Source organism: Pomacea canaliculata, linkage group LG2, assembly GCF_003073045.1.
Source record: "Pomacea canaliculata isolate SZHN2017 linkage group LG2, ASM307304v1, whole genome shotgun sequence".
NCBI classification, from domain to species: domain Eukaryota; kingdom Metazoa; phylum Mollusca; class Gastropoda; order Architaenioglossa; family Ampullariidae; genus Pomacea; species Pomacea canaliculata.
In genome coordinates, this window is record NC_037591.1 from 29,530,757 (window position 1) to 29,543,328 (window position 12,572).

Genomic DNA, 12,572 nt, shown 5'->3' on the forward strand with positions numbered 1-12,572 from the left:
TGAGAATAAAGGTTTCTAGGGACGCGTTCAATTCACAATTTCATATACCACTCGAACTCACTGTGTACACCTGTCCCCACATGTGTTCTTTCGCTCATATATCACATAGATTTGATGTGGGCAACGAAATTTTTATAATTCAACATCAAACATTAAACACACACATTATTGCGAATTATATACAGTATGAATGTCTTTCACTCAGTGGCATTGAAATCAAATTGGTCGATTTTTATATTTTTTTTTTATTTTTAAGAATAGTTCTGTAAATTCCTACTTATACCACCGCACTGCCTGGAGTAATCGTCTGAGAAACAAAAAAAAAAAAAAAAGAAAAATAAAAAACTTCCTGGTAAAATCCTCCCTTTCCCGGTCCAGAAATTAAAAGTTCATTCTCGGCAACACCTGGCTGATGTCCACGAAAATATTCTTTAGGGAACAACTCACAAGTTCCAGTTCTTATAATAATAGGTAATGTTTCGGCAGACACCTGGCCGACGACCACGAATATATTCTTCTGGGAACAACACACACGTTCCAAAGCGAAAACTCCGCACACTGCGTCCTGCTCTCGTCCCGTCTCTCAGCCGTCTGCTGTCTTCCAAAATCTTTTCTCCCGACGTACAATCTAAAATTGCGTCATAATATGACGTCGGGTTCTGACGCCAAACAACGACGCAGCAAACACACTCAAACACTGATAAGGGCAATAATCCCTGCCTACCTATTCCTAACAGTAAATGGTGAGTGTGATCTGTGTTACAGGTGTGAACTGTTGCCCATTTGTAAAGGTAGGAGCACTGCACCCAAACACAGATGTATTTTATGTCAGTCACCAAGGGAATAAACTGAAAATGTTGAATATTATAATCCCTTATGAGTAAAGAAAGATATAGAGAGATAAAGACAGACGAAAGCAATAAAAATAAAGTTTTAAAATTCAGTTGTCTTTATGTTTGTGTCATTTCCACGTTTCATCTTTTTCTCCTTTATTTTTCTCTCTATTTTATAGAGAATACATTCAGTTGTCGGTCCTGACCCTGACAGTATAATTTTTATTCAGTTGCAAATCGTTTCACTTCAGCTTTCTAAACGCCAACAGCAAGTACATGTACTCGGCTGAGAAAAACGTTTTATTGCTCAGGTTATTTATTGTCTGTGATCTCCACCCTGCCTCAGGGCCGGGGTTGCAATGAGGGAAACCTGACCGCTTGTAAAAGTCGGCACCGTGCACTCCTACCTTTCCTCGCACGGGCGAAACCATATATATATATATAAAAAAACACCTACAAGAAGTTCGTGCTTATGTTGGACTGGTCTTGATCTTTAAACTTTCCACCAACAGCTAGCGTAAACATGATGTTGCAGGCGTCCTGTGGAGCGCACTACATCGGATGTATCGGGGAGTTTATGCTCCACAAAACAGGGGTTAGGGTCCATGCAAGAAAAACGTCTGGAAACTGAAAGCAGAACTAATTACATTTACAAGATCAAAACATTTGTAAATTGGTCATCGTTGATACACACACACCGTCAAATATGCAGCAATCGCATTGAATGTGTGTGTGAACGTGCACTAACATCAATTATGTTTAGCTAACCTCTCAATGATATATTCCCTTTCACTTTTATTTAATTTTTTTTCTTTGTTTACGCCTTCTACGTTTCTTTCCTTTCAGCAAATAAATTACTTTTATTTTAACAGGTTGGTTACACATTTAATATGCACGTGCGTTTGTAGAAAATATATTTTCTACTTTAGTGTGTTTCGTGTGTTAGTTACTTTGTTAGGATAAAGTTTGATTAGGATAGGGACAATAGGTCGTGAACTGGTCAAGCTGGCAGCACATCAGCCAGACTTACGCGCCAACCGTCTAGCTCCCCATTCAGCAACCGGTGGCCAGTCGGGGTAGCGAAAACATCTTACGTCAGCGGCCGCAACTATGGCCAGGGGAGGTAACTGTGTAGCAGTCCTACCCCTTATTGTCCAGCTGAAGGCCGGGTATCGCCCAAGGCGACCAACGCCCCTTAAATATTGTCTTTAGACCCTTGCTACATGTCCAAGGTCACCGGGAGGAAGATACACCCACCGGAAGGGAGAAATGAACAAAGTCGGGTGCAGGAACGGGTGTAGAAACGTCACTTTTCTGAGCGGCTGGCTAGTGAGTGGCGTTTGCCTGTGCTTTCCTTTTATGTATTATTAGTTTTGCTTCATTTTGTTCCTTTTTCGATGTGTAAATCCCATGGACATTTTCGTGTATTTTTCTTTGAATAATGAATAGTCAAAATTACTGGTCTGCAGTCTTTACTTTTTGAGAAAAGAAAGACAGCAAGCATAGCAAAGAATTCCGATGATTGCAATTTAGAAGCTTAATTTTATGAGACAATAAAATAGCATAATATAATGAAAGTAAATACCGTTCTTTAATAAGATATCTTCACCTGTCGAGATGTTTGATCGTCGACGAATACAGCCTAGGTCTTATCAGATAAGAGTAAAACCATAGTGCGGGTCAAGAAATTCGTCTAAGTTGTAAACTCTGATTTTTGATTGATTTCTTAACGTTTTTAAGTGAGCTGAACCACCGAGAATGATATTTTGTTGAATTGACATTTCATCTCAAGCTCAACAAGTTTCTGTCGATTTTCAACCAAAAAAGTCCATGTACTTTTAGAGCTGTTATGCCTGTTATGTGTAAGGACAGTCTCATCGGCGTTCTTTGCTTTTAGAAATTGTCGCATAGCACACTGACTTCACTTCCACAAAAAGTTGCGATTATAATGATTGTGACAATAGTTATGTGACTACGGGCGGTATCAATACTAAATATAACAATTTTACTCGCGTTTATGTGATAGTATGACGGGTTTTAAAAAATTGAATGAGGAATATTTTACACAGCTTTTGCTTATTTTTCTTTGTTTTGTTATTGTTGTTTTTTTATGTTTTGGTATGCTTTACCTGCTCCTCGATTTTTCTCGAAAGTCACACTACATGTTTCTTTTTTTTTTTTTTCCTGCAATTTTATTTTTCTTTTCGCTCATTTTTTATTTATTTATTTATTTTTATTTTTATTATTTTTTATTATTTTTTTTTCATCCCTTGATTGTTGCTAGCAAAAATCGTAAATACAATTTTTTTACTATTTTTGACCATCTACACTATTTGACATTCCACTTGTTAAGGTAAAGGAGATCATGAGGGGTCATGTGCCTGGTGTAGCGCTTTCATTTGTCTTTGGTCGTCTAGTACAGATGACATTTAAGATGATTCTCCATTTTAGTTTCATTTGAACATAAGTTATTTATTGGGAGCCTGACCGGGAGAATGGTTGATCAGCAGTTCAGTTCTGTATCAGCGTACTCAATTAACTTTATTCTCGGCTTCGCCTCGTTTTATACGTATACATACATTTGTTTGAATGAATGAACGACTGCCAACATGAACTTGTGTGGAATTAATTGAATACAGGGTGCATACAATTAAAGATAAGGATGATTTTGGATGAGTCTTCTAACACTGATAAAGCAGACAACTCCGGATATTCAGTGGCGTAGGAAGATGTTCGGCGTTGGGGGGGCAAACTCCCTGTTGACAGTGAACGGCGTTCGCAATCGCACATTACGTAAAAAAGGATGGGGGTGGGGGGGTACTGCACGCACGCACGTACACAGTGGTAGCATCACAACACGCTGCTTTATTGTTAAAAGGCAAAGCAGCATTAAATAAGAAAAAAAACCAAATTAAAGAATGACTCCCCGGCTACCAAACATTATACCTAAAAAAGAAAACACCAAACCCCCGTGACAGCAACGATCAACATTCCAGCTCTGCACATATACACCAGCGCGCACACACCTATGCACACATGCGCGCATGCACAGGCTGCGCAGTCACACTCGGTCACACACCGTACACGTCTGCATACTGGGCAGGGTAGCCATCGGGTGGAAAAACAAAGGTAAAGATTAATTAAGCCTACTCACCCAACGGCTCGTGACACGCGTTGTTCTATCTCAAAACAAACGCGGGGAAAATACGCTGGTTGCTGGAACCCTCTTCTAGACACCACGCCAGTTCCAGCGACAGTACACACAGCACGTGGCAAACCCCCGACTACTCCCAGAGACGGGCACAGGTCTCTCCGCCCCGCCGTCTTCCCAGTCCACATATACCTGTATGGCAGGTTTCTATAGGCTTCAAGAAACCTCCAGAACCTTTCCCTACCCACAGGGCCCAGCGTCCGCGAGATAATACACGTTACAAAGAGGCACAGCCTTATACCTGAACTCGGTGTCCGCACACCGTGGGAAAATAGCCCCATCCACCCCAAAGAGAACCAAAGAGACCAGAGAGGAAGGGATGCAAGGCTACCCTATAATTAAGGGCCATAAACTGGCCAGACCACCGTGGCCAGGGGACGAAACTAGGGTGGGAATGGCCTCAGGGCCATCCCCTTCCTCGCTACCCGACGGTGCTGAGCCAGCGATGCGACACGTTCTATGGCCATCTACCAAAACACGGACACATATATACAAACCAAACAGTATAACACAGATAACTTATGTTGAGTACCAGCCACAGTCGTTGATGATAAAAGAGTGCCCTTGTGTAGTTTTAGAAATGTTACTTATGCACTTCCCCCTGAGTCGTAGATAGCAATAATACCAGTCTCTCTGTCTCTAAAGAAAACTACCAATATAGGGACTCGAGTCTTTGCCTTCCTCATGCTTCGCTAGCTTTTCACAAAGTGTAAGGGTTCCTGTCTGATTGGCAAGACTCACTGGGGTATTGCTATGCAACTAATTCGTTACTGGCTTTCTGTGTTCCCGATGGCCAGTGCGGCCCCTTCGGTTGTAAGCGATAGCAGATAATTTTAGGGTGACAGCGAGTGGGTGGGGGATGTTTGATGTTGGTCAAACGAAAACCGCCAAAGAAAAGGCGTCGCATTATGGGGCAGGGGGGAGGGAGACCACACTCGATGTACCGATGTACTGTCCGGCTGCTTTCTTCGCTCAGGCTTCAACACAGCCTGCAATTAGCATGGCAAACAATACCAACGGACTGTCCCCGATCTGATCGTCAGAGGTGCTAGAGCCTCCACTTGCCTCAGGGCCCGCTTTTGTGACGGTGATGACCGTCTCCTCTGTACGTTCCCCTACCTTTCTTAGTTCTTTGCTCTTTGTGAGGAATTACGTCTCAAATATTGGGGGGGCAAAAGGATATTCCTGCCCCCCCCCTGTATTTTCCTTGGGGGGGCGGCTGCCCCCGCTGCCCCCCTGGTTCCTACGCCACTGATATTATCTAGTTCTAGAATCCTTCGCACTTTATATTTCATGTATGTGTTGTTTTTCAGAGTGGGGCCGTTAGACAATGGACACGATGTTCATTCTGATTCTGTGTTTGATGGTGGCCTGCTCGCAGGCAGGGTTAAACGATATTTCTGTGAGTATATGATGATATTGTTACATTACTTATAGTGCTGGTACAGTTTGACTAACATTTCCCTGCTGTATTTTAACCACCTCAAGTATCATATAGACATAGAGGTGTTGCTTCTACTACAGTAATTTAATAGAAGACAAAATCTAGTTTATTTTTTCGTAAGTAGCTCCTGGGTGCTGTTTGAAATAGCCAGACATTAAGGAAAATGTTATACGTCGGATAATTCCCAATAAAGCATAATTTTTTTTTCATATTTTATTCTGAATTTTGTAACACCCATAAAAATTCACATATTTCAGAGACTGTATACTTTCACTCGCAACTTACAGGTAGAAGATAAAGACTCTTCAGAACCCACTTGAAAAGTTTATTAAAAAGAAATATTTGTCTGCCGAAGACATTGGTAATTGTGTGAGCTGCTAATCCTTTAGAAGAGTTTTCAAAAAGTGTTCATTTGACGATTAAGTGTGTTTACTGGCTTACATGCGTGTGTTTGTAGGGCCGGCAGCTACGGGACATGTTGGAGGATGAGGAGTTCGTGGACCATGCCAGCAGAGTGGTGCAGGCTGGTGAGTCCGTTTTAACAAACTTCTGTGAAATATATTTTGGCTCGCTACTGTTTGGCTCCACTCTCTCCATCTTGTATTTTCGAAATACAGCGTGTAACATTGTGTATATTGGCGGTTATCGAGGAGAGACGGGTATTTTGATGGGTTTTTGTAACCAATTCAAGAAGAGGTACCAAGCCGTTAGAATCGCAAGTAAAAGTTATCAATCAGAAATAAAGACTGACTACAAAAGGCAAAGATATTAGGTAAGGACATCAAAGTCTCAGGTGAAATGTATTAAAAAGATTTTGCTGATTATCTTGCACTTTTATCCACAGCTGATGCAGCTGGCTATGAGGTCGCTGCTCTGTACGGCGAAAGCTTGGAGACTGGAGAACACAGACGGTAGGTCACACTTGCTGAATGCGCTAATTACGATTGCACATTCTACCTGTAATTGGTCTCTGTCACTACTCTTTTTAATTGATCTCTCTCTAACCCTTACTCTCTCTCTCTCTCTCATATACCTATGTACCACACACACACATCTTAGATTACCTTAAAGTGTATCAGCGATTCTCTTACTGAAACGTTACAGCCTCACAAAAAGAGACATTGAAGCCCACGTCGCACATCCGTCGACAGAGTCCAGAAACTTCCAGCTGCGCCTCACTTCCGGAGAGCGACTGCACATGTCGCTTACCAAACGTAGCGTTCTGGCCCCGGACCTGACAGTCGTAGAGCGCTTGCAGAATGGAACCGGAAAGAGTCGCCCGCAAGTCCGCGATTGCTTCTTCAGCGGCTCCCTGGAGTCAGGACACGCTTCACTATCGCTGTGTGATGGAAAAGTGGTAAGATCACACACACACACACATGCACGCACAGAGATTGGAACGATGTGGGGAAGAGAGTGGCTGCAGCTATGGGAGGAAAATGTGTGGAGAGAGAAGAAGAATGCTATTTTGCGTAAGAGATGAAAACAAGTGACAGTTCGCGAGACTGAGTGTTGTTGTTTTTGGGTGGAAATATTGCTTTCACCTTAAGGCGATTTTGCACTTTGTTGGGGAGGAGGGGTGAAGTCGAGCTAGGGAAAGGCAAGGGTGAGCAACTGAGGTTAAGGGTCAGGGAACCTCGACAGGAAAATAGCTTTCCCCATTTTCGATACTGGAGACACAAACAAACGAAATCAAAACTGAAAAGTGGGTGGGGTTTCCTGACAGTGCCGGTATCAAAATATCTTCTCTTTTCCCAATTTTTCGCAGACTGGGGCTATTCACTCGAAAGACCGCGACATCCAGTTGCATCCACTTCCGGAAGACGTGGCTTGGAACCATCATGATGAGGGTGATCCCCCTTTGCTAATGTTACTCACATGGTCGAATGTAACAGATGATGAACCTCCTAGCCCAGCAGACTTTATTGAGGTGCAGGAAAACGACACTAAATATAACAGCAAGAAACCAAAAGGTAACTGGGCAGTTTGATTTTTGTCTTTTTCTCTTTGTTCTTGGCCTCTTGTCTCTCTACTTTAAAATAAATTATGTGTTCGTATGCGCGCTCGCATGAAAGAGAAAAAGAGAAAGAGAGAGGAGGAGGAAATGAGAAAAAGTGAGCTTCTAAGGAAGTTATTTTCCAATTTTAGTATTTCAAACAGAAAGTTAGATCTTAATAGGTGTTGAACTTGTTGCACTCTTTCTTTTGAACTGTGTAGGCAAACGCTCCGTGAAAGACAAGAATATGACGATAGAGGTTGGCGTCTACCTGGACCGACTCTTCATAAAAAAGGTACAAGAAAGCCTTGGAATCTCCTCAAACCAGGAGCTCACGGAACTAATTGCTGCAAAATGGAGTGGTGTGAGTATTTTTCTGCAGGGTGGGGACAAAAACCTCTTCATTAGGTTATGTCGCTTCCTCATTCGTCTTTGTTCTGGTTTGGTCTAATTGTTTGTGTTCGTCTTTGCCTGTTTTTGTATCTTGGTTTGTTAGGACTGCTTTAAATTTCATAAAACCGAATTGAATTGATTTTTGGTTTAGTGTAAGATACTATAAATCTATTTTGCCCATCACTCATTAAAAAAAAAAAACAATTTTCAGCTATCATTCAGTAAGGAGTAAAAAGACCTTTAAAAGTTGATTTTTTTTTTCACCAATTCAGTCAGACAATTCTTATCGAACATCGCAATAATACCTCTTTCAAGATTTTTCCATATTGTCACTTCTGAATGGCTATACTTTCTTTAACTACTTTCATCATCGTTGTTGTGTACAACAGATTTCGGGTGTTCTGAACAGCCCCTCTATGAGACAGTACGGGTGGAACATTAATATCAAGATTGTCAGTTTGGAAATCTGGCGAAAGAACCCGGTGAGTGTGAATAGTCATGCCAAATATTCTCTTTTTTTTAAACTCTGTTCATATTACGGCCATTTGAGTACAGAGAAAGACATGTTTTTACATTTCATTAATAAGCCACTTTAAAGATCTAGTAATATCTACGTGATTTCTGATTCTTTGCTAGAGTAGTTGCATTATGGTATTTTTGTTTATTCCTGCTAGCTTGCTCGGTTTGGTTTTATTTTATTTGTTTAAAATATCCGCTTTTGGAGTGAGGAAAAAACTCTTATTCTATCTGGCGAGCTTTTCATCAAATCTTTTAGGTCGTTCTGCATCATCTAGTGCAGCGGTTCTCAACCTGTGGGGCGCGCCCCCTGGGGGGGGGGGAGGGCGCGAAGGTGTCATTTTTTTAAACGTTTCTTATACCTAGCTTACATTGCTGGCTAAGGGGGGCGCGCGGACGTACCTTTGTTCGTCAGGGGGCGTCACAAGTAAAAGGTTGAGAACCGCTGATCTAACCCTAACCCTGTACATGAATCAGTAATTTTCTGAATCACTAATAAGTTTAAAGCAACATTTCTTAAAAAAAAATAAATAAAATAAAGAGCTTTAGTTAATCAATAACATGTATTTATATCAGTGAATTTATTTTCTTTATGAGTTTGTGCATTTCTCACTCAACCTTTCCAAACATTGCTTTTTCTTTAATCTAATGTCTGAATAAGATTTTTAATTTCTGTTTCCATATATTTAGCTTATTTCCAACAGATGAATAAATCGGTTTTCCGCATCATTGTGAACATATTACATTATAGTTTTATGGCTATACTCGTGGTCTGTCAACAGTCCTGGTACAACGACTCGCTAAGAGCTCTTGGACAACGTTTGAAGATGGTTTGCGAGAACACCCAGCGTCAACCTTTCGACTACGTGTCCATCGAAACTGCGTATAGACTTCCTTTCTTTCCATATTCCTCCGAGCTTCTCTACACTTTTTTCCTCTTACTCTCTCTCATTTTCTGTCCTTTCTATAATTCTCTGTTTTACAACCTTTCACTCTCTCCTTACTCTTTAACTTAAAATCTTGAACTATCTTAGATATTTTATACTCTTTCCTCATTTTCTCTCTCTCTCTCTCACACACACACACAAACACTCTGAACGAATGACATGTGACTGCTAGTCACCAAGTCCAATTAACTGTGACGTTTCACAGGGAAACCGATGTAATGAAACGAAGGGGACTGGCATACCTAAGGACAATCTGCGAACCGAGGTGGCGCTGCGGTATCACCAAGGAACGGGCAGACAGTTTGTGTTTGAGATCCATGAGCTGGGCCACAGGTATGTTGTGGCTTTGGGTTTTTTTTTTAAAAAGAAATGTGTTGCAAATAGTTATGTATCTATCTCTGTGTGTGCGTGCGTGCAGGAACGTGTGCATTGTTTGTGTACGCGTGCAGGAAGCATTGTAATTTAGTGTAAAGGTTGTCTGATTTATTGATAGGACGGTTCTTCTACAAGGGATTTCACATTTAGAGGGGTGGCAAGGAAAATGGGAAGAAACCCGAGTAACCAGGACGAGATCTCGTGGTTCTGTATTCATGACAAGTGTTCGACCTTTGAGCTACAGGGCTGTGACATATCCTGTCCTTAAAGCTTTCAATATAAGAAAATACAAAAGTATTCTGTCTCTGGCATTTCATTCATTCGTAGCGTTTTGGTTTCACAACTCCCCAACCTGTTTCAAAGATATTTATTTCATAGCAGAAATGTGAACAAGTATGCATGAGAAACAAAATAAACTTAACAACTCTCTTAAATCTTTGTGGTTTACTTACTTTGAAGCCTGGGGCTGATGCACGACTACCAGATGCCCCAGTGTTCAGGACAGAAGAAAGGTTTCATGGCTAACGTACAGTCAGTGCTCAGTCCCTGCTATGCTAAAACTCTCGACTCCCTCTTCAGGTGGGATCTTTTTCTTGCTTTCTTAAGAAATTTAAAAACGAAAATTAAGAAAAGATCACTCTTTGTACATTGTTAAATAGTACTTTAGCCTATTAAACGCTTATTAGATAGTTTCTGCTGTTTTTCATTGCCTAAGACACTTAAAAAAAAAAAGAAAAATCTTTAATTCATTCTTGATATTGATAAGAATTTTAATACTTTTGTTAAAAATGGATACGAATGAAAACAGTTTAACTGTCTTTGAGAACCAGTCATGAACAAGTGTACATTTGATCAGAGAAAGTATAGCACAATGTTCATTGGCTTTAACAAGAGAAATGAGAGGGAATGACGTTTTATCTATCTTTCTGTTTGATTTATTTTTGTGACAGGCAACCCGCAGCAGCTTGTCTGTTTCAAGATAGCGTCTATACACAGCGCTCTAACCCAGTCAACATTAAGCCATAGAAAATGAGCTTGGAGATGATCGTCATCACGATGATGTAATAATATGATATTGACACACGTGCGCGAACACACTTGCACACTTATGGCCAGGCAGGCACACATGCAGATGTATGACAAACACTGAGGTACACACTAATACACTATACAACTACTACGAAGTCATGTGCACGTCGACAGCAAAGACACAAATTAATCCTCTTCCTTCATCTCATCATGCAAGTCGTCTTAGATTGTTTTCCTTGTCTTTCAGATCTCAGAGGGTTGTGTGAATGAATTGTTGAATATTTACGCTGTATCCTGTTTACATTTTTCTTGAGTACAGCATGTGGGAAACATTATTCTTTGCACAGTTCAGTCTCGTCACCAGCCCTGAAATTAAAAATGAAAACAACCTACAATGATATGTCTGAGCAATGCTTTATGCCCCCCCCCCCCCAAAAAAAAAAAAAAAAAAAAAAGTGAACTAATCCGAAACAGCGGCTCATGGTCCACACAGACGAATTATGGGTTTGAAATTTTCCGATTTTGATGTGGGCTTATCTGAACAACATTTGTACTTGCTGCGAAATAAATTGTGGAATCATTGTCTGGAAACTACATTCAGCCTCTGTTGGCTTGAAACGATCAGTCTTTTTTTTTTTTTTTTTTTATTAAAGTGAATTCCAAACAGAGTGAACAAAAATGCTTTAACGTCTCTGGCCTGACCAGCACTTTAAACTACGGCTAAAGTCGTTAAAATTGTTGTTGTGATGCTGTACTTAGCTGCTCTTATAGCTCACGACAAAGACACAATGTTTTTCAGTTAAACCATATACTGGCCAATAAAGGTTTGTTAAATTGAATTGATATGATTCAGCATTGTGAAACTAAATAGAATACATAGCTGTCTAAATAAACGTACTTCGATCGCTTGTTGCTGCCTTATTTCTCCCTCCTCTTCCTTTGAAATCTTATTTCTTCCTTTGTCTGGTCGCAGCGATCGCTTAAAAGAGGTAGATTAGACTAAAAATTTGAATAGTTTGCCCGAGTGACTATCTCTACACACATATCTTCCCCTTTCCGTCCTCATGGTGAACATATGCAGGATTATGTGTCGTGCGCCTTGTCGTTTGCATACGTGCGTGACCGAAGAGGGGGGTAAGAGATCGCTATAATCACTATATATACACTGCGCTGTCCTTTGAAGATATACACAAGTCAAACGACATCTCCTATCTCGGCCTTTGCTGTGTTGATCGAATATGTCGGCAGAGACTCCACCCATACGCCATCTTGGCAGAATCGAGCTACCAAGGACTCGACAGGACAGTCTTGGGTGCGTTACGCTCTCCTTTATGCATGTGCACAGTAGGGGCAGGGGGGACTGGTGTTTTATGCCGAGCAGGCAACTGCTATATAAGGACTGTGTCAAAGCAGCGTCATCGAGTTATCTCTATCATGGTATCTAAACAAATCCACTCGATCTTTCTCAGATCCTAATTAAAGTGTGTAGGATTACATCTTTCCTTTGAGGGATGGTCGTAGACTAGTTTGGTTTGTACAGTTTGCTCTGGAGCATTTTGATAGTGATGGTATCTTTACCCGATATATAACGTGGCTTGAAAATAAACAATCTCCTAGCAGTGAAAATTTTGACAACATAATTTTAAATGGTACCCTGAGAGAGAGAGAGATGAAAAAGTGACCACTGTAGTTCATACGACTTGCTTATAATACTTTCGATCGTTTCGTGTGATTACACACCAGTTTACTGTGGTGCACCAGTCATATGGTTAGTACGCTCTACTTTTTAATCAGTGTTCTTTCGACCTAAATAATGCGAGAGTTATTT

The 12,572-nt window shown here is 40.9% G+C and overlaps 1 protein-coding gene across 8 annotated transcripts; it reads left to right on the top strand.

The window, feature by feature from the left end:
- The first annotated feature begins 662 nt into the window (after window positions 1-662).
- LOC112556192 lies at window positions 663-11,412 on the top strand. Of its 8 annotated transcripts, none has more exons than XM_025224967.1 (13): window positions 729-743; window positions 2,066-2,162; window positions 5,358-5,446; window positions 5,946-6,015; window positions 6,333-6,399; window positions 6,593-6,845; window positions 7,257-7,461; window positions 7,706-7,848; window positions 8,267-8,359; window positions 9,176-9,276; window positions 9,546-9,673; window positions 10,175-10,294; window positions 10,666-11,412. In XM_025224967.1, the coding sequence occupies exons 3-12, from the start codon at window positions 5,375-5,377 to the stop codon at window positions 10,183-10,185; spliced, it is 1,143 nt and encodes a 380-aa protein (XP_025080752.1). In that variant the 5' UTR covers window positions 729-743; window positions 2,066-2,162; window positions 5,358-5,374; the 3' UTR covers window positions 10,186-10,294; window positions 10,666-11,412. The 8 variants fall into 8 exon arrangements, with proteins under 8 accessions (XP_025080755.1, XP_025080749.1, XP_025080753.1 ...); XM_025224966.1 differs by lacking the exon at window positions 729-743 and adding an exon at window positions 746-791; XM_025224969.1 differs by lacking the exon at window positions 729-743 and adding an exon at window positions 747-791 and having other exon boundaries at window positions 2,046-2,162; window positions 5,955-6,015.
- Window positions 11,413-12,572: the final 1,160 nt, after the last annotated feature.